Genomic DNA, 24,796 nt, shown 5'->3' on the forward strand with positions numbered 1-24,796 from the left:
AAAATAACAAAAACTCTTTGTTGGCACCCAAAGCGATCCCATTAGTTGGTCTGTTATTGCCAGTGTGTCCCAACGTGTAATTAGTATTATTAAACTCATTTCCTCTTCTTTTTCCTAGAAATGAGGAGAATTGAATGGGAGATGTAAAAAAATTGCACCACTTTCCTCTATAAATTCAGAAGGAAGCAGAATAGTATTGTCAAACAACCACCACAGCTTTTATTCTAAGTGAAATATGGCAGACCTGAGATTCAATAACTGTTCTTTCTTTTTGGTGTTATTTGCAAGCCTTCTAGTGGCAACAAGCTGCCGTGGTCACTCTCGTAATGCTTTATTTATTTTTGGTGGTTCATGGAATGATGTTGGAAATAACAACTATATGGAAACTGCAATCAAAGCAAACTTTTTGCCATACGGGGAAACCTTCTTTAAGAACGCAACAGGAAGGGCTTCTAACGGTCGATTAGTCCCAGATTTTATTGGTAAAAAGAAATAAAATCCTTAGCAACATTTTTCTTTGTTTTTATTATTATTTTATGAAATGAATTATTAGAATATGATTCTTCCAAATTTTTTTGTAGCCGGGTTTGCCAAGTTACCATTAATTCCACCATATCTAAGTCCTGGTAACAATGAGTTCACAAATGGATTGAACTTTGCATCAGCCGGAGCTGGTGCTCTGACTGAAACTAATGTAGGAATGGTATGTGATCTAGCCTCGTGTGATGTATTTTCTTTTTCTTCGTGGGACGGCTTAGGCTTGTCGTCTACTACGACTACTATTATTCATGATATTGTTAATTTGAATTCCTTCTTAACAAGATTATTTTTATTTCCCTTCTGAAGACCATAGGCCTTAAAACTCAGCTAAGTTTTTTCAAGTATACGAAGAAGCACTTGAACGTCAAACTTGGTGAAGCAAAAACGAAGACGTTGCTGTCTAGAGCTCTTTATATGTTTAGCATAGGAAGCAGTGATTACATCACATTTGCCACCCACAAGACCACCGAGCTCCCGTCCTACACAAGGGACGAGTATGTCAAGACGGTTATCGGCAACCTGACAGATGCGATCCAGGTAATTAACATGTCATGGTAACATGACGCAGGCACCTCCTCTATTTTTTTTATTTATAATTTATTTATTTTTCAAAGGATTGTTAAGGAATAATATAAAATTATTCTGCGAACTTCACTCAACTGCTCAAGTCATTATGTTTTCCTTCAAATTTGACTATAGATATAGATAATGGTTGTACTTTGGTGTATCAGGAAATTCATAGCATGGGAGGAAGGAAATTTGGATTTTCCAATTTGGGTGATGTGGGCTGTTCTCCATTCCTGAGAGCACTTAATGAGGCCAAGAACATTAACGGATCAGGATGCATGGATGAAGTTACGGTGCTTGCAGAACTCCATAATAAAGCACTGGCTAAAGCCCTCAAAAAACTTGAGAGAAAGCTCGAAGGATTCAAGTATTCCAATTTTGATCTCTTTGCAGCTTCGAAGGAAAGAATTGACAACCCCTCGAAATACGGTACGCCTATCTACTAGTGCTTTAAATACATACTTATAAAACCTAGCTTCGAAGGAAAGAATTTGGTAACTTGTTGATGGCTCGAGCGAGGTTTTATTTTGAAGTATTTTTTTTTATACCAAGTTGATATTATTTTAAGTTATTAGAATGATAATCTGGATTGGCCTAATGATCTGAATCAACCTACACAATTTGGATCTTGGGCCGGGTAGTTTCTCGTAAAGTTTCCCTACACCTTTTTTGAAAAGATAAATATATATAAATACTTTCCAAGCCTTCTCTAGCTACTTCAGCCTGCACAGTTTCCTTTGTCTATTCTAATTTCTAACATGTAATTGAAATTTTGTGAAGGTTTCAAGGAGGGAAAGGTGGCATGTTGTGGTACGGGTCCATACAAAGGAAACCTTACTGGTTGCTGTCCAAAAACAGTATGTGATAATGTCAACGACTACTTGTTTTTCGATGGGGTTCATCCAACAGAAAAGGCCAACTATCAATATGCAAAGCTAATGTGGAGTGGAAGAGCCGATAAAGTGAAGCCTTACAATCTTAAAACACTACTTAAGAAAATATAGATAAAGTTATTCTTGACCAAATGTAATATTAGTTTTCCAAAAATTGAGGAGCATGATCGATTTCTGATTATTGTCCAGTAATAAAGCTTTCAAGTTTTGGGGATGTATGGCTTGTGAATTTCTGTGTCCACTTGATGATTAAGATCAAGTTGGATTTAACCAAGATTGAACTAGTCAATCTCAAATAAACTTAACACAAATAGTTATATCATAGTGTTAACAAAAAGATGTGCAGCCTGAATAATACAAGATATCCAGTATTAACATACCCTACTAATTAATGATTAACATTATTTGAATGAAATAACTTGTATCCATAGTTCCTTGTAGGTAACGAAAAAATTTTCTTAATTGCATTCCAATGTCTCCTGGTGGGAGAAGAATTATATCTTGATAACGAATTCATAAAGAATGCTATATCAGGTTGTCTATTATTAGCAAAATACATTAGCACATCAATTTCATTAAGGTATGGTACTTAAGGATCATATAATTCTTTATTATCCTTTTGAGATCTAAGAGAGTTTCTTTTCACATCAAGTGATCAAACAACCATTGGGTTACATAATTGAAGTGCTTTATCAATATAAAATCTTTTAGGGTTACCGAAACCTCTTCTAGGGTTTTATGATTATATGTCTATATCCTTATGAATGTTTGCCTCCTCAATAATGCCAACTTGATTATTTGCTCCTTTTGTTTCAAGGATTTTTGTCTTTTGACTTGTTGGTCTACAACGCTTTTGGCATACCTTAGATTCATTTGCTATAATTTTTGTGGATTGTTCTATTAGGATTTTAATTCGGGTCAAATCATTTACATCTGGTATATGAGATTTGGTTACTCTTTTTGAGTTAGGGAATGCATCTCGTAGTTGATTTGTTATGTTTTTTTCAAGTGAAATATCTTTTGAATTTTTGTTCATATTATGTTGTACGAGAATCAAAATTGAATAATAATAATGCATTCCATGTAATATAATTATCCAGTTATTTAATTTCTCCTCTTAATGTTGGAAACATAGTCTCATCAAAATGACAGTCGATAAATCGTGTCGTAAATGAATCACTTGTTAAGGGTTCAAGATATTTAATTATTAACAGGGACTCAATTCTAATATATATTCTCAGCCTCCTATAAGGACCCATCTTCGTATGTCATTGCAAATAAATTGGAAAACATATTGCATAACCAAATATTCTTAGATGAGAGAAATGTTTGGCTCATGACCAAAACCCAATTATAATCGGGAGAATTTGTGATATGATGGTGACCTAATATATATGTGTGTGTGTGTGTTGTTGCATGTAAAATAGCATGCCACCAATTAGAGACTAAGAGTTTATTCTCATAAGTAATGGCTTTGCAATTAACTAGATGTGTTTAATAAATGATTAATGTAGCCATGATCATAGACAGAAGGATGATGAAAAAAGCGAACAAAGATGTTACAATGGTATTAGTACAATGGTCTAATCTATTTGGGGAAGACTCTACCTGGGAGGATCGTGATGAACTGAGTAAGTAGTTCCTAAAATTTTATACTAATTCTTAAGGTCAAGAATTTGTTCAACAGGGGAGTATTGTTACATTTTCAATAGTTCAAACACGTCGAAAAAAAGCTGATTGTTATAGCTCTAGTAGTTCAAGCATATGAAATAAATGTTGACAGTTAGTTGTAACAATTCTCACGTAAAACGAAAGAATAATCACTAGAGATATAGCTGACAATTAACATATTGTTAGAAGCAGTTAGACAATTACTTTTGAATGGAAAATTCAAGGTACAAATTAGCTTGTAGTCTTAGCATGTATTTCAAGTAATGAAATGACAAGTTTTCTGTATCTTTCTTCTTCTTTTTTCTCTTCTTTTCCTCTTACTCTCAATTCTTCTGAGTTTCTTGGTTATTGAGGTTGAGGCCTTAACATTTCCTACACTAGAGAAGGTGTTAAAGTGTTGTTCTGTGCTAAGTGAGAAGAAAAGTTGGAGTCTTTCTGATATTGATAAGAAGTCAGTATTTTGATCTCTTAAAAGCTCTATAGATAGATATTAAGCAATTACAGGATTTGGGTTTTCATTGTTGATAGTGTTTAAGGTTTGAGAGGAGGAGAAGGGTTGTTGGGAGAGATATAAAGGTAAAGGTGGGGTTTTAGAAAGATGGGACAAGGATAAAATGGAAAAAATAGAGTTGGTTATGGTGGTGGAGAGGAGATGTGGTAGTGGCGGAGAAGATGATAGAGATGGAGGGAGGTTAAAGGTGGTATTTTTCCGAGGATTAAGAGAAGTGGAGTGAAGGAGCTTATATCGTAAACCTCGAAAAAATTAAACTTGGAAACCTACAAGTTGGTGGATATGGTAAGGGTTTGGGAGTTTTAAACCCAAACCCAAAATTTCATAAGGTAAAAGATTGGCCGAAGTTTCAAAACAGAGTTTTAATGGGTCTTGGGCTCTTCTTTTTTTTTTTTTTTCTAACATAGTGAGATTAAAAATGTTCAATAACTTGTAGAGTAAGAATCAGATAAGAAAACAACAAAAACATAGTTGTTAAACTAATTAGTGAATTATAAAATACATGGCGGAGAGGTTAATTCTAGTTGGGTTTTAATTTAAATTGGTTTTGATATTAGCTTTACCAAACTCAAAAGACACTTGTGAGCTAGCCAAATTCAGTCTAGACTCGATAGGTTCAACATCCATTATTTAAAAAAATAAGAAAAAACAATGAAGGAATTAGCTACCTTAAAGAAATGGATCACATTTAAGCAGAGGAAACCAGGACGATGGCTAAAGAACTTTTCTCTTGTATTAACACCTGTACAAAAGGAAACAATGTACAAAGAGGCGACGAGTTTCTTTGTAGTATATGATTCTTACAATCGAACAATCCAACAGTAACAACCACAGATGAAGCTCAACATTGGATCTGCATGCCATCGTGCCACTGTGGCCTTGGCCTGCCACAGGTTTTCTTTCCCAGTTGACGAGTGAATGCTGTATTACAATTCACGGGTCACAAAGCAGCCAACTTCCGTGCAAGACAAATTTTATATTTTACAAAATAAAATGAGAACCTCAAGAGCATCACAAAATACAGTGCAGGAAACAGCAAATAGAAATCAGGCAAAAAAAAGACTTGAAAACATTAGTTGCAGAAACTGCCCCACAATTTGCCACGCAGCACACTTACTGAACAGTGGCTGACTTCTTGGTCCTACTCTTGAGTATATTCTTGACCCAGAGAATTTTAATTTTAAGAATAGTTGAGTGGATCCCTTATGCTTGACATGAAAATGGATACAGCAATGTAAAATGTAAGCAATTCAGCCATCTTTTTACATAAAGCTTTTGTAGGAGGAAGTACAGTGAAGTGCAATTGACAAACCTTTGTTCAGGGCGGAAAGACAACATTATTGAGACTGCATAGGAGAATAATTTTCCTGTTCAAGGTTGGACAAGTTACAGATAACAAACATTACAAAATAAATGCGGTAAAAACATTTAAGCAACAAAGATAACAGCCAATTTTTGAAGTGAAAACCAATTCTGGTGGTGGTTAATTCAATGCAAGTCACTTTGGTTTCTCCATTAAGTTTGTCTTATGCATGTGAGCACTGGGTTTAAATAGAAGAACTCCTTCAAAGCAACTCCATTCAAACAAATTGGCCTCAAAAGTGAATTCTAACCAAAGAGAGACCATCATCCATGGCTGAGAAGGAAGGAGGAGTTGTCGCAAAGGGTCATCAGGAAGGGCTTAAAATGGCAATCTCTCTTCTTGAGGAGTTTGGACTTCCCCTGGGACTTCTCCCTCTTGCAGACGTGATAGAAGTTGGTTTTGTTAGGAGTACTGGATACATGTGGATCGTCCAAAAGAAGAAGGTTGAACACAACTTCAAGATAGCCAGCAAGATTGTGAGCTATGACACTGATATAAAGGGTCATGTCAGCAAAAAGCAGATAAGGAAACTCAAGGGAGTGAAAGCTAAGGAATTCATGCTATGGCCACCAGTAAATGAGATAACCATTGATGACCCACCAACTGGCAAAATTCACTTCAAGAGTCTTGCTGGCATCACCAAAACATTCCCAGTCGAGGCATTTGCTGCTGGTCAGTAATGCACGTTAAGAGTTTTGTAGTTTCAACAGCTGCCTGCAAGAGTTCCTCAAGCTCTATGTCCTAAATATAGCGCTTCCTTTTGTTGCATTTTATTTCCTTAATTTTGCAATTCTCTCACCATGGATTGCTGAGCTATGCAAAACAGTATTTCACAAGACAATAAAAGCAAATTATAATTCTTATAAAAAGAGCTGCTCATGTTGGTTGTCAAAATTACCTTTAATGCGCTTGACAAATTCTAGTTGCAATTGCAAAATGCTTCTACTGCCTCTGGAACCAGTCTCAAGTTCTTAGCCTGTGCAAAGATTGACATTCAAAAAGAATATGATCAGATTGAACCCATCAAAACATCTCATCTGAACTGCAGAAATTTGACATGTTCCCTCAACAGTGTCAAGTTCTTTATCGAGCAAAAAAAGATTCTGCAATAATGAGGACTCTCTCTCTATCTAAACCGGGAAACAAAAGACAGAACAAAATGGAACTTGAAACACAAAAGTAGTTAAAAGAATGTTGTAATTCTAGACCCAAAATGTGCAGAAAGCTAACTACTTGCTAGAAGTCCTCTTTACAGCTGACCAATACCCAATAAATAGGAAAGCAAAACAAGTTGACCAGCAAACAAGAAAATGAACTGAAAAATTGTAAGACTGTTAGCAGTCAGCACTAGAAACAGGCTTCTCATTAGAAAATAAGCATTCCAAATCAGTTAAAGAAATTAGGATAGGCATGAAATGCCATATCAATGCCAGAAATGAGATGGAAAAGGAAATAAATTAAGGATGCCATACTTGATTGCTACTTTTCCTTTTCTCCTAGCATGGCTTAACAAGCAAGCATCAATCATAGATAAAATGAGGGTTTCCCTTGGCCAATATTTCCTTCAGAGTCTGGGTGGATGAGTGCAACAAATCCTAACAATCCATTCTGCTGGTATGGAAACCTAGTATTTGAGCTGGTTCAAAACAGGTCCCCGCAACTGAGAACAATACAGGATAGTATATCACCGTACCTTTTTTGCCCTTCCAAATGTAATAGTTACACGGTTTTCACTCTGCTTCCTTTTCAGTTTGTATTAGCAAGCACCAAGTAGGCCAAAATACCAACACTTGATAATGATACAAGTTCTGCAAATCTGCAAAAAATTACAAAGCAGGGAAGTGATCTGCTAATAGATCAGTGTCCAAAAACAAAAATGTCATTCAACAAAAGAAATTACAGAACATTACCAGAAACACAGCAAGCAAAAGGAAAAAAAAACTCTGCAGTTTGAACAGCCTACAGCAATAGCATGTGAAACAGCCTGAGCCTACAACATGACCTAAAACTCTGCAGAAAACTAACACAATAACATCCAAAACAGTATTGAAAAGCAAAAATAGCAGGAGCTATTGCTCCAACCTAAGAATGCAGCACTCCTAGCAGTTTGAAACAGCTCCAATGTGCTTGTTTGACTGATTCCAAGACACACCAGCTGAAGGATCAAAATTCAAATAGCAGTGTTAAAGTAACAGTTCCAATCATCAACAATTCAAAGCAACAACAGCCAGTCACACAGTATAAAGAGGATAACTACTACTTTCTGTTGCTAGGACCAAGTCACACTTCAGCAGCATGTTGCAGGGGCATAAACAAAGCTGCAGTGTGAACACAACATGCAAAAAAATAACATATTGCATATATCAAGAGCTCTAGCAGATCAAGAACAGAACAGCATACTCTATATCCATGCTGGGAATTCTAGCTGCGTCCTAACACCTTGTTCGGCCAAGGAGTCCGCAAAAGAGTTGGCTTCCTGTAGTGTGTGTTTGAAGACCAACTTTTTTACTTTTGTTGCCAAAGAAAACATTCCATTACAGTCAGCCTGCATTTTCCAAGGGTGCTCACCCTCCCAAGTGAGCCACGAGACCACAATTGCAGGGCCCTTTTGATAGCTTTCGGTTCAAAGTAATTGGAATCCATAGTGGCAGATTGTGATGAAAACATGCACAACCCCCCATCACAGTTCCCAAGAACACCCTCAATTCCAGAAGGAATGGGCTTGCCCATCAAAGAGCTATAAGTATTCCATTACAACCAGCACTCCTCAGGTGGGCTCCACAGTTTGCAAAGCCTAATCTTGTGGATGCTGGGCCATTTTGCAATGCAATCTCAGTTAACAACAGATTGTTGGCGTGTAAGTGAAATCTGCAATACCACAGTAAACCAAGCACACAACCTGACTAAGATTACAATAAATAGATTACAATTGTGCAGTCCATGTGTCAAATACCACATCATTAACCAGCAGCCATAGCCATAAGATGGCAAAGAAAAGCATTACCCAAACTATCTGTTGGAAGGAACCTGATGGAAGAGACCCCCATTCAAGAACATTCAAAACTCACACTAGATCCTATTTCTTCATACTCCAGAAGCAAGGCAAGAAACAAATCCAGGAAATGCATCCTTCAAAACCTCACCTCCCCAGCTTAATATATAAGTAAAGGTCTGTGCAATCCATATGTATATACTTCCAAACAACTATTAATGAGAATTTTTTAAGCAGGCAACATGATAGACAGAAACAGCACAAATTAATTAAAGCACTTGAACCATACTATAGAGCAATTTTGAAAGAAGAACCAACCATGCCACTGACACATGCAGACATAGCTTTCACTGATGCAAGATGCAAGCCAAAATATGTCTGGAACAGTCAGAAACCTTCTCCATCGAAAACTAAGGAAACAGACTTCTTTTCTACAAAAACATCTTTCAAATATCATTCTTAATAAGACCATTTTTTTTCTTTTTACCATAAAACAGTAAGGATACTGAATATTACTGGAAAAAATTGAAGCTGTAAGTTGAAGTCCCAAAATGGTAAGGAATAAGCCAATCAGCAGTCAGAGGAACACACTATCCCGGTAGTATCCCCTGAGAGCAATGGTGGTCCTTCATGCCCAGCAAAAGATCATGACAATTTGCAGAATTACTGTGTTAACATGTAAAGAACTATAAAGAGCAAGAAAATGAAATCATTGATCATGACAATTGGCAGAATTACTGTGTTAACACGTAAAGAACTACAAAGAGCACCAAAATGAAATCATTATATACCATAATTTTGTATTGAACTTGTATAGATTTATAGGGGTTGCAACAAAGATGAAAAACAGACATTGAAGCACTAGTTCTGGCAGAAATATAAAACATATCTGCTCCCCAAAAATATCATGTGACTATTTTCTCCAAAAAACACTCTTCAATATTGCCTCCACAAAGACAAAATTGTAACCTGACCTTTTCGGTTCCTGTGCTGTAAGCTCTCACATAGTACCAGAATTGAAAACATGCAAGTCCATCAAGGTGTTGTAATACCCTTTCTCAATTTCCTCCTCTTTCACCTGATGAAGAAGGAGGGTCTCAATGACAAAATCCTCCCAATCAATATCTTTTACCAGTGATTTTCTTTTCCTCTTCCGATCATGTGCACCTTCAACAGTGCAAACTTTACCACTACCTGAATCAGTATTCCATGGATTCATAATCCTATCAATCCGCAGCTTTGCAGCATTTATCTTTGCTCTCCTCTTCTTAATTGTTGTACAACCATTGACAAAAGATGGAGGCATAACACTAAATCCTATATCTTTCTCCAATAACTGTTTTAGCAAAAGCTTCTTGCTCAACTCTGATTTTCCATTCCACCATTCTGTTGCCTGAATCTCAAGCTCTCTCTCCCTTTTCCTCCCAAGAACCTTTCCACTTTCTTCCATATATCTACCACAACCACCATCCATCAGGAACTTGTCATAAACCATGGATAAGCATTCATGTGAAAGCTGAAGCTTATCCGCCTCATCAATGCCAGTCTTATCAAACCCAATAGCATCTTCCAACTCAAAATACCGCAAATCGTCACATTCCAAACTATCCTCCACAACATTCTTACTAAAATACTCACCAACCACTTCTCCCAAATCAAACTCAGTACTCTCCAAACCCTTTTTTTCCCCACCACTCTTCGACATACATTTCATCTCCAAATATCGAATCACAAATGGCGCATTCTTCACTGCATTCTTCACATTTACATCCTTCCCCCATGGCAAAATCTCTTGCGCTACCTTAGCAATCACCTCCAACAATTCCTTGTATCTCAACCTACAAGTAGACACCGCTACATGAACCTCTCTGGCAACCTCCTCGATCTTAACCCCCTCCACCCCATTCAACTCAGCAACCAAAGCCAAAACAGCCACAACAACCGGCAACGGCCTCCTCCCTGTAGTCAAAAACCACTTCACAGCACATTGCACTAAAAAAATACCTTGTTTCCTCATCCTCTCCAACACATCCCCCTCAACCCTGTCCGAAATCGACAAACTCCTAACCACCCTCTCAAAACTGCCCACTATATCAAAACCTGGCAACTTCATCCCCAAATGCTCAACAACCCTCACGACCATCCTCCCCAATTCATGAATATCACACCCAACAACACTACTCACCTCCTCAATGCTCAAGCTTTTATCACCATTCCTCATTACAACATAAACACAAGCACCAACAAAAATACTAAACCATCTACTCTCACTTGAACCAAACTCCCCATCAGTAACTTTACTAATCATATCTCTAATTTCACTTACTTTTGAACCACCAGTTAACCCTACCTTAAAAACAATATCATCTATTAAATTATTTGCTTCATAAATCTTCTTCTCTCTATAATTCAAAACACTACCACAACCTGAAGAGCCTATACTTATAAACACACCTGTTGGCCCATTAATGTTAAAGGTACGTTCTTGATAGTTGGCGAAATCCTGGACTGTACCACATGAATCACATATCATGTTCTCTGTTGCATCGTCCCTGATAAGGGTTCTGAGCCCACAAGCTTTGCAGGACATTTTGGGGAACTGGGTTTTCTCTGAGGGTGTTTGGTTGCTGAGAAATTTGTTTTTCTATGGAAAAAATTTTGGATTTTGAATCGCGTGGAGAGGGTCTGTTGTTGAAGAAAGAAGAGGGAGGAGAAGAAGGAAGCGACAGCGTTTAACTGTTTGTCTGGTTAGGTTTTATTTTACCAGTCTGAGATCTCCGCAGTTCGGCTGGATTAGGTTTTCTGTCTCTTGTCCAAAACGTATGTTTTAGTCCTTGCAGTTTTTGGGTCCATTCGAGTGTCTTTGATTTCTAAATTAGTGATCGATTTTACCAGTTTTAATTAAGTTAAAGCCCAAATTATCCATATGAAAATACAGTTAAAATCATGTTTTTAAAAAAATTTAATACTTTTTAAAAATTAATTTTTTTATTTTTTTGAATCGTTTAAATGTATTGATGTTAAAAATAATTTTTTTAAAAAAAAATTAATACATTTCCGAGTAAAAAACACTTTAAAAAACAATCGATATCATGCTCTCGAATACTTTCTTAAATTATTGTAACTCTATTATATTATTTTGATTCACTATATACCTTTTCTATTTTTTCTTGATTATTCAATATGTCATTAAATTAAAATTTTATTTGGTAATGTTGTTTAATTTGTTTATCAAAGTGATTTTCAAACTATTTTTTACTTGAAAAAAATATTAAATTAATATTTTTAAATATTATTTAATAAACTTGATGAATTGATATCAAAAACAAAAAAATTATTTTAATATACTTTTAATTAAAAAATATTTTTATAAAAATATTATATATCACATTATATTACAAAACACTATATTAAATCCAAAACATAGTTAGTTTCTAATGCATTGCATGATTAGAAGATGACATGTGTCTAAAACTGAATGATGAGGGATTTTTTTATTTTTATAAAATTACATATTATAAATAAGTAATAGATAAAAAAATATAAAATTATACAAAAACACTTGTATTATACATGACGTGTTTAGAAAATGCCACGCTCGAGGTATTTCTTATAAATTAAAAATTATAACATAATTTAACTCATAATTTACGTTTTAACAAATTCAAAATCCATATAGACATTTTTATTTAAAAAGTGGAATTGGGATTTGATTGATGTGAAAAAACAGTTAACAGATCAAAATGAAACAATCCACAAATTATAGGGACCAGTTTATCCTCAAAGAAAATACTTGTGAAGCTATAAAACCGCACGGGTTTGCGCGTACGCATCTAAAACCTAAAATAGCCTCCAGTTTAACTCAGACTGTCCTTCTCTTTCTTCATCGGCTCTGCCTCTCTGCATGTAATTATCGATCACTCTTTTTATCACAGCATTATCAGGCTCCAGCTCGATCTCACATTCAGTTCTCAAGGTAAAAATAAGTTTAGGGTCTTGGGTTTATTTTTTGTTTCCTATTTGATTCAATGTTTTCTTGATTTAAATTGATAGATTTTTAGCGTCTAAAAGATGTATGAATTTTTGGTTCTTTGAGGCAAAAGGGTCTTCGAATGATGGCGAGTGAAGACTTGAAAACCCAAGTTCCTGTTGAAGAAAATGGGACTAAAGAAGAAGAGAAAAATGGGAATTTAGAGGCTTCAACTAGCAATGAAAACGGTGATTCTTCTGATGTTTCTTCTGTGATACAAAAAGAAGATGAAGAAGGAGAAGAAGAAGAGACCAAAGGTGATTGTTTTTGTTATTGGGTTGTCCTTAAGTTGCTTAATTTATCGTTTTTTGGTTGTGTTTTGTTATTGGATTATGCTTAAGTTTTGTAATTTGTCATATTTTTTGGGCTTTTATTGTTAATTTGGTTGGGTTTAATCACTTTATTTGATCAATTTGATTTGATTTTATATGAGATCTAAGGTTCAAACTGGGGATTGGATATGGCAGGGAAAATGGTTTTATCATTAGGCCTAAGCTTCTGAAGAACAGGAATGAGAAAAACACGACCTTTTTCTCTGAAATCTTGAAAATACAATTTATCAGCCGAGCTAGGTTTATATAGAGTTTTTCATTCTTATATATCTTTGTTAATTTAGCAATGGTACATTTTTTTTTACTTATAAGGAGTTTTTTTGAGAAAAAATAGAAAAACATGGGATTGATTCTCAGTATCAATAAATGGGGGTTTTATTTGTGAGATATTAGCGGGATGCCTTTAGGTATTATTATCTCATTTGAGGAGATTTAATGATTTATTATAATGTTTCAAATTATGAAATTGTGTGTATTTGCAAATTGCTTTCTTGCAGAAGTTACAAAGAAGAAAAAGAAGAAAAATAAAAGCAAGTTAGTACTCGTTCCTATCGTGATTCTCTTTCCTGATGATGTTTTCACCCAGTAGCCAATAATTTCCTATTCTGTAATCCACAGGAAAAAGAAGGAATCACCAAAGCAGACTGATCCACCCTCTATTCCTGTTGTTGATCTCTTTCCATCTGGGGAGTTTCCTGAAGGTGAAATTCAACAGTACAAAGATGAGTGAGTATATGTTTTTTTCTTTTGCCAATCTCTTGCCTTCACTGCGTTTACGTGTGAATATCTGGTTTACTATTGGATTCACTGCCTAACAAGAGTATATTGTTTCTTTTTTTTTCTGAGATCGACTATCAGTGCGCCATAGTATAGGCTCAAATGTGTCTGAGTTTTAGCAAAATTATGTAGCAGTTATATACAAAAAGAAGATGCATGCTTATAATACACTAATTTTGTAAATGTAGAATGATATATGCTTCTTTTCTGTTTGAGATCTGTAATTTTCAGATATGAAAGTGAAATAGTTGACTAAATTTATGTGTGTCCCATAAGTTGTCATTTTTTTCAATTTTCTGATTATCTTTTATCCTTTTTTCTGTGAAAATCGATGGGAACTTGGATCTTTTAGTAATTTATGGAGGACTACGTCTGAAGAGAAAAGAGAGTTGGAGCGTCTTGAAAAGCCAATGTATAATTCAGTTCGACAGGCAGCAGAAGTTCATCGCCAGGTTGCTAATAGGTCTTTCTTATAACTTTATTCCTGCTCTGCATTTGGTGTCATCTTCTTGAAATGCAGTCTACTTGTTTTTAGGTACGGAAGTATATGAAAAGCATTTTGAAACCTGGAATGTTAATGATGGATCTCTGTGAGACCTTGGAGAACACAGTTCGTAAGCTAATATCAGAGAATGGTCTACAAGCCGGCATTGCATTTCCTACTGGATGCTCTCTGAACTGGTGAATGCCAACTTTATATGTGGGGAATTAGTGACCTGTAGGTTTTTTTTTTCCTTAGTTGTTTATTAAATTTCTTTTTCATTGTTAGGGTCGCTGCTCATTGGACCCCAAATTCAGGGGATAAGACTGTGCTTCAGTATGATGATGTGATGAAATTGGATTTTGGGACCCATATTGATGGTAAAAACATTTATAGTACATTTCGGGTTTTATGGTTTAATTCCTAATTTTTTTTTTATTATTATTATAACATCATGTTGGTTCAACACTTCTGTTTTTCTCAGCTAGAGCCTTTTAATTAATGGCTGATTTTTTAATTTGCAGGACATATCGTGGACTGTGCATTTACAGTGGCATTCAACCCTATGTTTGATCCCCTACTTGAAGCTTCACGTGAGGCAACTAACACGGGAATCAAGGTGCTGACCTTTTATCTCTAAAGTTAATTTTTTTACTTCTTGTGAGTGTGAAATGTGCCCAAGGAAGGATAGATTTGAAACTTGTGGTCTTCTATTTCCTAATGCTGAAGATATAGCATCTAATTCTTAATGCTGATGATGTAGTTTTCTTTTGATGGGGACTTGTGTTTAACATTCAAAAAAGGCAAGCATTGGTCTATTTGATTAGTTTAGTTGACATTCAAATAAAGCTGAACTCACTCTTTCTTCCCTATTACAAATTCTTCTAAAATATCTTTCTTGCATACCCTATCCCTGTACTTACTCCCTTCAAAAGGGTGCTATATAGCCGGCCTGACTATGTTTTCTTTCACCATCTGTATATCCATTCCTAAAAGATTAGATAATCTTGGAATGGGTTTTCTTACATGAGGGAGGAGATGTTTTACTAAGATTAGTCGGGATCGGTGTTTTAAGTGTTTACTGTTGAGGACCCTTTTCTTTTTCTCTTGAGAGGATTAAGGACTTCATTTGTTTTGTTTTGACTGTTTCCAATACCTAACTGCTCTGAAGAGTTTGTCTCTCATGCTTAATTATTTGCAGAGTACAGCTTGTGCTGATTTTTATTTTAACTTTTCAGGAATCTGGGATTGATGTGCGTCTTTGTGATGTTGGTGCTGCCATCCAAGAAGTCATGGAATCATATGAGGTTGAAATTAATGGAAAGGTGTTTCAAGGTATGATGTTTATTCGATGCTGCATTTCAATGGTTTGAAAAATAAGGAATGATTGGTCACCTTATATACAGTGAAAACGTTACTGCTTTTGGTGGTTCAATGTATTTTTTTTATATGGATAGGATAGTGAATATGCTCGAGATTTCATGCACATCTGTTGATTTATTATAAAAGCACCCATGAATGCATATTTGTGTGTGACATGGACTTGAAATGTCATTGGCAGTTAAGAGTATCCGAAATTTGAATGGGCACAGCATTGGACCCTATCAGATTCATGCTGGAAAATCTGTTCCTATAGTTAAAGGAGGGGAGCAGACAAAGATGGAAGAGGGTGAATTTTTTGCAATTGAAACATTTGCATCTACAGGTAATAGTTGTTTCATCTGGCAGGGAATTGATTTATCTTTTGAAAGGGATGGCAGTTGGTGAAAATTGTGACCTATGGTGTAACAAGTCTTTTTATGTTATGTTTTCAGGCAAAGGATATGTAAGAGAAGATCTAGAGTGCAGCCATTACATGAAAAATTTTGATGTTGGCCATATCCCTCTGAGGTTGCCAAGAGCAAAGCAACTGCTAGCAACAATCAATAAGAACTTCTCTACATTGGCCTTTTGTAGAAGGTATTTAGATCGCCTCGGAGAGACTAAATATTTAATGGCACTAAAAAATTTGTGCGATTCTGGCATCATTCAGGTATTTCTCAATTCTTTCATATCCAAGGAATCCTCAATTTTTCATGTCCCAGTTGTCTGTTTGTGCACCAATCTGGACTACAGTAACTTAAATAGCCTTGTTTATCAATAAAAAAAAACATTGCCCATTAAGTTGTTGTCAGGTTCATCATAGGATCCCCAGTACTCCTACAGGTTTGCTTAGTTCTTGATGTCTTGTTCCTTCAGCTATGGTGAATTTTGCAATAACTTGAAAACTCATGTGTTCTCCTGAAAATATAAAATATAGTACACACTGCAGTAGATAGCAGCCGCAAATCTATTATCATGACCACAGAGGGCCAAGATAGCTGCAACAGAAATAATGACTTGTGTAGCTTTCATCTATTGCTATATCATACATTTGTTATACCCATTGTAATTAGTCTTCCTCCTTTCTTACTTTTGCAGCCTTATCCTCCTCTATGCGATGTTAAGGGCAGTTATGTATCCCAATTCGAGCATACCATCCTACTGCGGCCAACCTGCAAAGAGGTCATATCGAGAGGCGATGACTACTAGTGTGGATCGAGTTAAATTTTGTAGGTGAATAATATATATGCCTGTTGATGACCCTGTGACTGTATCACTAAAATATTCAGTTGAATGTTTAGTTTATCCATCTTCGTTGTCCGTTTTGTAACTGCTGGTTTTAACAGCTTTATAATGGCGAAAAAGAATTGGAATATCTATTTATCACAATCATGATTTTAACATGGAAATGTTGATCACATGGAGTCATCAACTTGACTTGTAATTTCCGTCTGAAGAAACTAGGAAGACCTTGATTCGTAGGTGCCCCTCTCATTTCTTTGGATTTCACCAATTCTTGGAAATCACGTGTATCGAATTTTAAGACTGCGTAGGGGGACTGGGAGACACAAGATCCTTGAGTACCCAAGGAAGAAGGATTTTAAGCGTGTCCCCTAGGCTACGTTCTTTATTCATTCCGTTTCTGTTTTTATTGTTGATTATGGAGGGTGGACAGAGTAGAAAGTATAAACTATGAGAAGGAGCTTTATTTCAAAAATTATAATTATATTATGAAGAAAATTAATTTTCCTGGATTTCATGCGTTGTGCTTGTAGTTCATTGAGGATTTCAACAATGAACTATTTTTTTTTTATCATTTTTTTTTCAATTACATTTTATGATGATTTGTGAGTTGATAGTTTCTTTTGTTTTTTTTTGTATATTTTTAAGAATTAAAGGTTTTAATCAGATTTTAAAATTTGATTACATTTGATTGAAGACCAATTTAACGAGATATAGCTTGAAATTGTAGCTTAAAGATAGGGTTTTTTAAAAAAGAAAAAAGAAAGAAGGGTTTATCTCAAATTTGGTGGAAAAAAATATTGATCCACATTCTTTGTTGACACTTTCTTTGGTCATTTTAATTTGTGGATTTTATGTTTCCATCAAAAACTTTTTTTTTTTCGTTTTAATCCTTAAATTTGAAACAAGACAGAAAATTATTGAAACATAGTAGAGAAAAGAGAAAATGATTGGTTGGCCATATTCCAGCAACAAAAAAACCAATCTTTGTGTTACGAAATTTCATTTGACAACAAGAGTGTAATTTAAGTTGTTTTTATCCTTCATCTTTCTAGAAAAAGTAGATTAGGGGATTGAGATTTTTTTTAATTGAGGTGATTTTTAGATTTTCTTGATCATTTAAAGGGAGTTTTGAGATTAAAAGGGAGTTTTGAGATTAAAAGTGTGTTTATTGAAGTTTCTATAATGTTTCTTTGATGTTTTCAAGTGAAAAAAAAGGTTGTAAATGAGTTTTTTAGGTCCTAGAAATCGGAACCCGACTTTTAGGTTACTGAAATCCTATTAGCAGATGACATATTTGTAAACATAATTTTGAGCATGTGAAATTAGACAAATACACGTGTACAAATATTTTATTTTATTAAAATATATGATCGGGTACAATCTCAATTTAAAATATTTTTACAAAAAAGTAAACAATATTCTGATTCTTCCATTAGATTTGATATATAACGACTTGATTTATTTGTGAAATTAAGCCAAGATTTGTGCTTTACAAGAATATAATTTTAGACATTAATTACGAAGCGAGAATTGATGATTTGATGCCTTGAAAAGTACCTTTGATTTGTCTTCAAAGTGTTGTTGAAGAACTCTTATAGAGTATTTAGGCTTGATCCAATAGAGTTTTTTTTTTTTTTTTTAGACTTCAAGCATAGATAAAGAAGGCTTAAGAGATGTTAAGAGAGCTTCCCTACTTGAAGAGTTTGTCTTGAAAAACATTTTGAATCTCCAAGAATTCTTCTTTCTCTGTCTAAGGTCCTTTTTTTTTAATGACACGTGACATTATTTTATTGGTTGATGTTTGACATGGTTCTAGAATTCATCAAACATAAAGGCCAAAGCAACTCTACCATTTCAGTCACTACAGGCATCCATTTCTCACTTTTGGAATTGACAGTTTAAAACAATGAGGATGGTCAAGTTAACTGGAAAATCTGGCCCAGATCTCACTTATGGTTACAACCAATTTCTATATATATTTTTACTAATCTTGTACTGATTTGCCATTCAAGATTCGACACTTCCTTCACCCATGTTCTCTCTTCTTATACATTTAGTCGAACTCTTTTAACTATGAGACTTGTGACAGAACCATTTAGGGCTTCTACTTGAATGGTGCAATTTTAGTATGGATATCGAGTGTGCTCTGTTGCCCACCATAAAAATCTCAAAGTGATGAAGATTAGTTTTGCCATTTAAGTCATGGGCATTCGTTAAAACTCATTGAGATGAAAGATGATGATCAAGAATTTTTTTAACGCACCAATCTTGATTGATTTTTTTATTTTCTTATGAAATTACTCGCATATAGGTTGACCATCTTGATTTGAGGTTCCATGTCACTTGATTTGGTGATTTGAATTTTCCATAACGTTTGGTGATAGTCGTTTCTTAATGGTGGTGAATCTTGAAGAGTCGTTCTTTGATGATTGCTACTTTTAATAAACCATCAATTTTCTTGCCTCTAATCAGTCATCACTACAATTTTAAATTATGGGTTGATCGAGTTAGCACCTTTTAACAAATAAATATGAAGCTACAGACCTTCAAATTAAAAAAGGTTGGATCCAAATGAAAAGTACACACCTTCTCTACTAACTTCAGGTAGTTTTCGATGATGTTTACATCGGAGTTGCTCCGACAAAGCCTTAAAAGTGGTCAACCCAGTCAACCTAGATTATAACACTTATTTTTTTCATGTGTTTACACTTAAAGCTTATCAAAGGGTTCTTATCAATGGATTTAAAACCTTCTTTTCAAGATCAAAATGCTAGAAATAACTATTTGCCCTCTAAGTCTAGCAAAACCACTAAGTACCCCTAAAACCAAAACCATCATTGCAAAACCAGCTTAGTACAAGAGCTTCCAGCTGTTAGCTTTTGTCCAGAACCCTCTCACTTTGATTAAAAGGCTAAGCTTTTATCAATCTTCCAGGAAATCCACCAAAAATCCTAGAAAAATCCTAAAAATACCCCTAAAAATCAGAGGAGAAAAAAAAAAGAAAGGAAAAAACATGGGGAAAAACTTTGTTAATAGACCCTATTGTGAAGGTTCAAGATCCTAACATAAAAGGTCTAACAAGCTTTGGAAAGAAAAGGAGTGAAAGGGAAAGAAGGAAGGAAAAGAGAAGAAAAAACAATAGCCTATAGTCAGCAAGTTTGAAGAAGGTATAATCATGTACAAACTCAATGGTAGAGTCCATGTGACATGCTTATTCATGCTTTCTTAATGTTTAAACTTCTTTTGATATATTTTTTAACTTGTTTTAATGTTATGATGTTTTTTATTTTTAATTAATACGTAAAAATATTATTTTTATTGTTTAAATCTTGTTTAGAGTTGTTGTTGATGTTACTAAGTGTCAAAACAATATGTTTGTGACTGATTTTGATAAAATAAGGTAGTTTTGGATTCTATCAAAAGGTGGCAGTGGGTGTTTGATGCCTTTTCTATTTTGTTAGTGTATGTTCTTGGTTCCTGAGCATGGTTTAGATATCTAGCCCAAGCTTCTCAGCCAAATATCCGGTTATTAGGCAGCAGCATCCCTAACAAGAAATACATCCTCAAAATCAAGCACGAGGATACGATGAAAAGCAACACTAAAATCCACATGATTCCCCTAGAGCGATTGTAGAAATACATATTGGACATGGCCAAAAAGATATTATCCCCTATCACCTTGAAGAAGACTATTGATCCCCTAAAAACCTCTTAGAACTCCTCAAAAAATATTCTTCAGAGCCTTCAGCCTCGCATGGGAGTTTTGGGCTTCCTTTTGGCAGCTTGGAGCTCAAGACGTAAAGCATCTTTAGATGCACCCAACTCGATAATAGTCTACCTCATGCAGAGCCTCTTGAATCCGCTGATCAGTAAAGCTTAGGCAAAAGCTTGCATCTCATTCTTCAAGGAAGCATATGCCACCTTGAGATCCCTTAGCTTGATTTTCACGGCTGTTTTTTCCTCTTAGAGCATGTAAAGGGCAATTTGATCTGCCTTATATTTAGCTTTGCCTTATATTTAGCGATGATATTCATTATGCTAAAATTTATTTTTTTATATTAAAATATCTAAAAATATATTAAAAATTTTAAAAAAAACTATTTAATGAAAATATCAAATAAATAATGGTCTCGGTTTGATAATGTCATCAGAAATAAAAAGTAAGCAGCCACCGTACAAAATGTTATAATTTGGACAGGATAGGTTAGTGAAAGTCAAGCAACTCTTAGGTCATAAGAAAAACAATGATGGAAATCCAAGTAGGACAAGATCTAAAAATGACGACCAAAGCGTCTTCCCCACGCGACAAGCCAAGGTACTGTTTCTTTTTGTGATGTAAAAATATGTTTGAAAAGATTAATTTCTTTTAATTTTAAATTATTTTTTTAATTTTTTATATTATTTTAATGTATTAATATTAAAATTAAATTTTTAAAAATAAAAAAATATTATTTTAATATATTTAAAAAAATATTGTAAAAAATAACGTCATGCACCGGTAAGCTTTTCGCGGGCAATTGGTTTTTGTCGATTGTCCAGGGCAGCCGAAAGACGAGGAACAGGTCCCATCAGTACGGTTTTATCTATTGTCAATATGTTAGGTACATGAGACCACTCATTTTGGTTTTTATTGGCTGTGTCTAACTTATTTGTTTGTAATACTCCTTTTTTTTTTTAAAAAATTTAACGTTATTGTCTGGGTTAGTTTACACGTAACTCGACTAATCCTACGGGCTCTAAAGTTAACAATCATGTAAGCCTCCAGTAGCCATCATATAAGCAACCATAGGGCTCGAACCTAAGACCACAGAGGAAGCAAACCTCTTGATCCCAAGCTTTTACCAGTAGGCCACCATCTAGATGGTTTTCCTTAATAACCCAATTGATTGATTTAATGGTATAGAAATTTTATTTATTTTATTTATTTTCTTGATTTTTTGAATTTAAATTTTAAAATCAGTATTCAATAAAATTTATTTTATTCTTTTAAATATATTGAATGGCATATTTAGTGTCATTAAAATTATTCAAAGAGAATTTGTTTATATACAAAAGGGTTTTCCTTGACATGCTCTATAAATATATCTAAGATATTAAAAATTAATAAAATAAGATGGAGTTTAAATTATAGTTTTTAAACTTTAGTTGATGGATTCATTCAGAAAATTAATAGTTTAAAGTATGAATTAATTATGTTTTAAATTAAATTAATTTTGATATTATTATAATCAAATTTAGTTGACTTTTAACCCGACTAAACTCAATTTAAAATTAAAAAATAAATAAAAAAATACTGTTTCAGATTAAAATAATTTACTGTAGTGATATGCTTGAATCTGAAAAATATCGTTAAAATTGGAGTTTGATATTCTTTTTAATGGATACAATTGATGTTAATATTTTATGCAGATACGATGAACCGCAAGATCGATCTCATCAAGTGGTTGAAAAAAGGCCATGCCATTGAAATCACTTCTCCTTTTCTTAAGCCCAATCATGTCATCTACTGCCAACCTCTGTAGCACGTCTAGTCCTGCCTGCAACGCCACCCCTTGAAGTAAGTGTTTGACCAAATCTTTCCAAATGATTTCTTTCTTTTCCTCTCTCTCTCTGTCTCTCTCTCTCTGCAGTTCAAGCCATCGCTCATAAGCCAAGATAAATAAATCTTATACCAAAAAAAAAGAAGATAAATAAATCCAAAGCAAAATCTAAAGCTGGACATGGGGGGCAGCCCTGATCTTGATCTGTTAAGGTTTCTTGTCTTGATATTACTCTCTCGCGCACACGCCTATGCAGTAGCAGAAACCACCACCAGTACAGCAGCAACATGTCCCATGGACTTCAGCTATGTCTTAAGAATCCCATGGAACAGGAGTCTTTGTCAGAACTTCCAACCTCCTGATGAAAATGACAATACCAACACCACTAGCAAGCCCCAATGTTGTCAAAGTTTACTCTCCCTCTTTGGGGTCGCTGTAGCCCAACATCTCAAAGAAACCTCTCTTTTTCGTCTCCCAAACTTAGCCACCTCTAATTCTTGCCTCCGAGATTACCAGTCAAAGCTCAACTCTTTTTCTCTTGCCAACAATCTCGTCTCATACTGCTTGGACCCTTTACAGTTTGTAACAAAACCAAACATCTGTGCCCGTATACAGTCATTACAAGATTGGGTTGCTCGACTTGGTAAGTCAACTTCGCTTGATACAGCTTGCAAGTCTGATCTCACTGATAATACAGCTTGTGATGGATGTGTTAGAGCTGGTTATAAAGTACAGTCCACGTTGTTGTCTATTGATAGTAATCAAACCCATGCTACAAGTTGTTTTTACTTTGCAATTCTTTATGCTGCTGGTATTGTTAATGAGTTTGGTCCTGAAAGTGATGGTGCTGTTTCATGTATATTGGGTTTGGAGTTAAATTCACGTGTTGGTTCAGCTAGTAAGGCTCATTCTGCTCTTGTTTTTGGCTTAACTGGTGCCGGTGTTGCTCTTTTGGTAATGTTTAGTTTGTTAGGATTGTATTTTTGGTATGATAAGAAATGGAGAAGGAAAAAGAATTCAGGGTTTGGTTTTGATTTAGATGAACAGCAAGGGTCTAGGCCTAAACTGAGGCCGAATACAGGGTCAATTTGGTTTAAAATTCAGGATCTTGAGAAGGCAACACATAATTTTTCGCAGAATAATTTTATAGGGAGAGGTGGGTTTGGTTTTGTTTACAAGGGGACCTTATCTGATGGGACAGTGGTGGCTATTAAAAGGGTTATAGAATCTGATTTTCAGGGTGCTGCGGAGTTTTGCAATGAGGTTGAGATTATTAGCAACTTGAAGCACAGGAATTTGGTCCCACTCAGAGGGTGTTGTGTGATTGATGATGATGATGGAAATAATGATGAGAGAGGGAATCAAAGGTATCTTGTTTATGATTACATGTCAAATGGAAATCTCGATGACCATCTATTTCCATCATCAGGTAATCAAATTGGAAAGCAACCTTTAAGCTGGCCTCAAAGAAAGAGCATAATTTTGGATGTGGCAAAGGGATTAGCTTATTTGCACTATGGAGTGAAGCCTGCAATATATCATAGAGATATCAAGGGGACCAATATATTGTTAGATGCTGATATGAGAGCAAGAGTTGCCGATTTTGGGTTGGTAAAGCAGAGTAAGGAAGGACAATCGCATCTTACTACAAGAGTGGCTGGAACTCATGGGTACTTAGCACCCGAATATGCTCTTTATGGTCAATTGACTGAGAAGAGCGATGTTTATAGCTTTGGAGTGGTTGTTTTGGAGATAATGTGTGGGAGAAAAGCTCTTGATTTGTCTTCAGGGGGTTCGCCTCGTGCTCTCTTGATCACCGACTGGGCCTGGTCGTTGGTGAAAGCTGGAAAAGTGGAAGAGGCTTTGGATGCTTCTTTGTTGAGATGTGGGGATTCTTCTAATTCAAATCCGAAAGGGATAATGGAGAGGTTTGTGCTGGTTGGGATTTTGTGTGCTCATGTAATGGTGGCTCTAAGGCCAACCATTCTTGTTGCACTGAAAATGTTAGAGGGAGATATTGAAGTTCCACCAATTCCAGATCGACCAATGCCTCTTGGGCATCCTTCGTTCCATGCTGATGGCAATAACTTCAGCATCTCACCAGCTTTGAGTGGGGACCAAAATTACTTTCTGGAGACATGCTTAGGTAAACACTAATGTCCTTAAATGCCATTTTTCTGCATTACCTAATGGATCTTGAGAGGTGGAAGTATGCATGTAGCAGGCCTCTTTCAAGAGTTAACCTCCATTTCCAGGAATGAGTGGTAAAGAAGATGCATCTAAAATATGTTGAGCCATTAAACGGCATGGTCACTCTGTGGAGGTTAATTCCTGAGCATCTCAAGCTAGGAGTTGAGAGCTTACGGTATTATTGGTTGTGGCAGAATTTAGTCAGACTTACCAACACTGATGCTTTGATGTTCTGAAGCACCCAAATTTTGGCAAGGATCGGTAAAGTATACGTAGTATAATTTTGAAGATGTACATGAATA

At 35.2% G+C, this 24,796-nt stretch overlaps 4 protein-coding genes and 1 pseudogene across 40 annotated transcripts; 4 read left to right on the forward strand and 1 right to left on the reverse strand.

Moving 5' to 3' along the window:
• Nucleotides 1-222: 222 nt before the first annotated feature.
• Nucleotides 223-2,216, forward strand: LOC18097577 (GDSL lipase). Its single transcript, XM_006384087.3, has 5 exons — nucleotides 223-482; nucleotides 582-703; nucleotides 847-1,077; nucleotides 1,272-1,536; nucleotides 1,888-2,216. Exons 1-5 carry the CDS (start codon nucleotides 236-238, stop codon nucleotides 2,109-2,111), a joined length of 1,089 nt encoding a protein of 362 aa, XP_006384149.2. The 5' UTR covers nucleotides 223-235; the 3' UTR covers nucleotides 2,112-2,216.
• A 2,677-nt stretch (nucleotides 2,217-4,893) lies between these two features.
• LOC7493571 (plant-specific TFIIB-related protein PTF2) lies at nucleotides 4,894-11,365 on the reverse strand. Of its 33 annotated transcripts, XM_052452237.1 has the most exons (8): nucleotides 9,512-11,365; nucleotides 8,550-9,203; nucleotides 7,946-8,413; nucleotides 7,628-7,700; nucleotides 7,456-7,504; nucleotides 7,239-7,361; nucleotides 7,018-7,169; nucleotides 5,418-6,521 (listed from the first exon to the last, which is right to left on the reverse strand). In XM_052452237.1, exon 1 carries the CDS (start codon nucleotides 11,125-11,127, stop codon nucleotides 9,538-9,540), a length of 1,590 nt encoding a protein of 529 aa, XP_052308197.1. In that variant the 5' UTR covers nucleotides 11,128-11,365; the 3' UTR covers nucleotides 5,418-6,521; nucleotides 7,018-7,169; nucleotides 7,239-7,361; nucleotides 7,456-7,504; nucleotides 7,628-7,700; nucleotides 7,946-8,413; nucleotides 8,550-9,203; nucleotides 9,512-9,537. The 33 variants fall into 33 exon arrangements, with proteins under 33 accessions (XP_052308205.1, XP_052308204.1, XP_052308188.1 ...); XM_052452245.1 differs by adding an exon at nucleotides 4,894-5,103 and having other exon boundaries at nucleotides 5,495-5,549; nucleotides 6,444-6,521; nucleotides 7,239-8,413; XM_052452244.1 differs by adding an exon at nucleotides 4,894-5,390 and having other exon boundaries at nucleotides 5,495-5,549; nucleotides 6,444-6,521; nucleotides 7,239-8,413.
• LOC7487402 (uncharacterized) lies at nucleotides 5,815-6,225 on the forward strand. The gene has a single exon (XM_002305853.1). The coding sequence runs from the start codon at nucleotides 5,815-5,817 to the stop codon at nucleotides 6,223-6,225; it is 411 nt and encodes a 136-aa protein (XP_002305889.1).
• Nucleotides 11,366-12,374: 1,009 nt separating the features above from the next.
• On the forward strand, nucleotides 12,375-16,928 carry LOC7493570 (methionine aminopeptidase 2B). Of its 5 annotated transcripts, none has more exons than XM_052452492.1 (12): nucleotides 12,375-12,513; nucleotides 12,591-12,824; nucleotides 13,397-13,433; nucleotides 13,518-13,625; nucleotides 14,029-14,128; nucleotides 14,212-14,357; nucleotides 14,446-14,537; nucleotides 14,682-14,776; nucleotides 15,396-15,492; nucleotides 15,719-15,862; nucleotides 15,972-16,189; nucleotides 16,618-16,928. In XM_052452492.1, exons 2-12 carry the CDS (start codon nucleotides 12,650-12,652, stop codon nucleotides 16,726-16,728), a joined length of 1,323 nt encoding a protein of 440 aa, XP_052308452.1. In that variant the 5' UTR covers nucleotides 12,375-12,513; nucleotides 12,591-12,649; the 3' UTR covers nucleotides 16,729-16,928. The 5 variants fall into 5 exon arrangements, with proteins under 5 accessions (XP_052308452.1, XP_052308450.1, XP_002305888.2 ...); XM_052452490.1 differs by having other exon boundaries at nucleotides 12,609-12,824; XM_002305852.4 differs by having other exon boundaries at nucleotides 12,634-12,824.
• A 5,282-nt stretch (nucleotides 16,929-22,210) lies between these two features.
• LOC7493569 (probable receptor-like protein kinase At1g11050) lies at nucleotides 22,211-24,672 on the forward strand (annotated as a pseudogene).
• Nucleotides 24,673-24,796: the final 124 nt, after the last annotated feature.

The sequence above is a fragment of the Populus trichocarpa genome, chromosome 4, assembly GCF_000002775.5.
Source record: "Populus trichocarpa isolate Nisqually-1 chromosome 4, P.trichocarpa_v4.1, whole genome shotgun sequence".
In the NCBI taxonomy this organism is placed as follows: Eukaryota; Viridiplantae; Streptophyta; class Magnoliopsida; order Malpighiales; family Salicaceae; genus Populus; species Populus trichocarpa.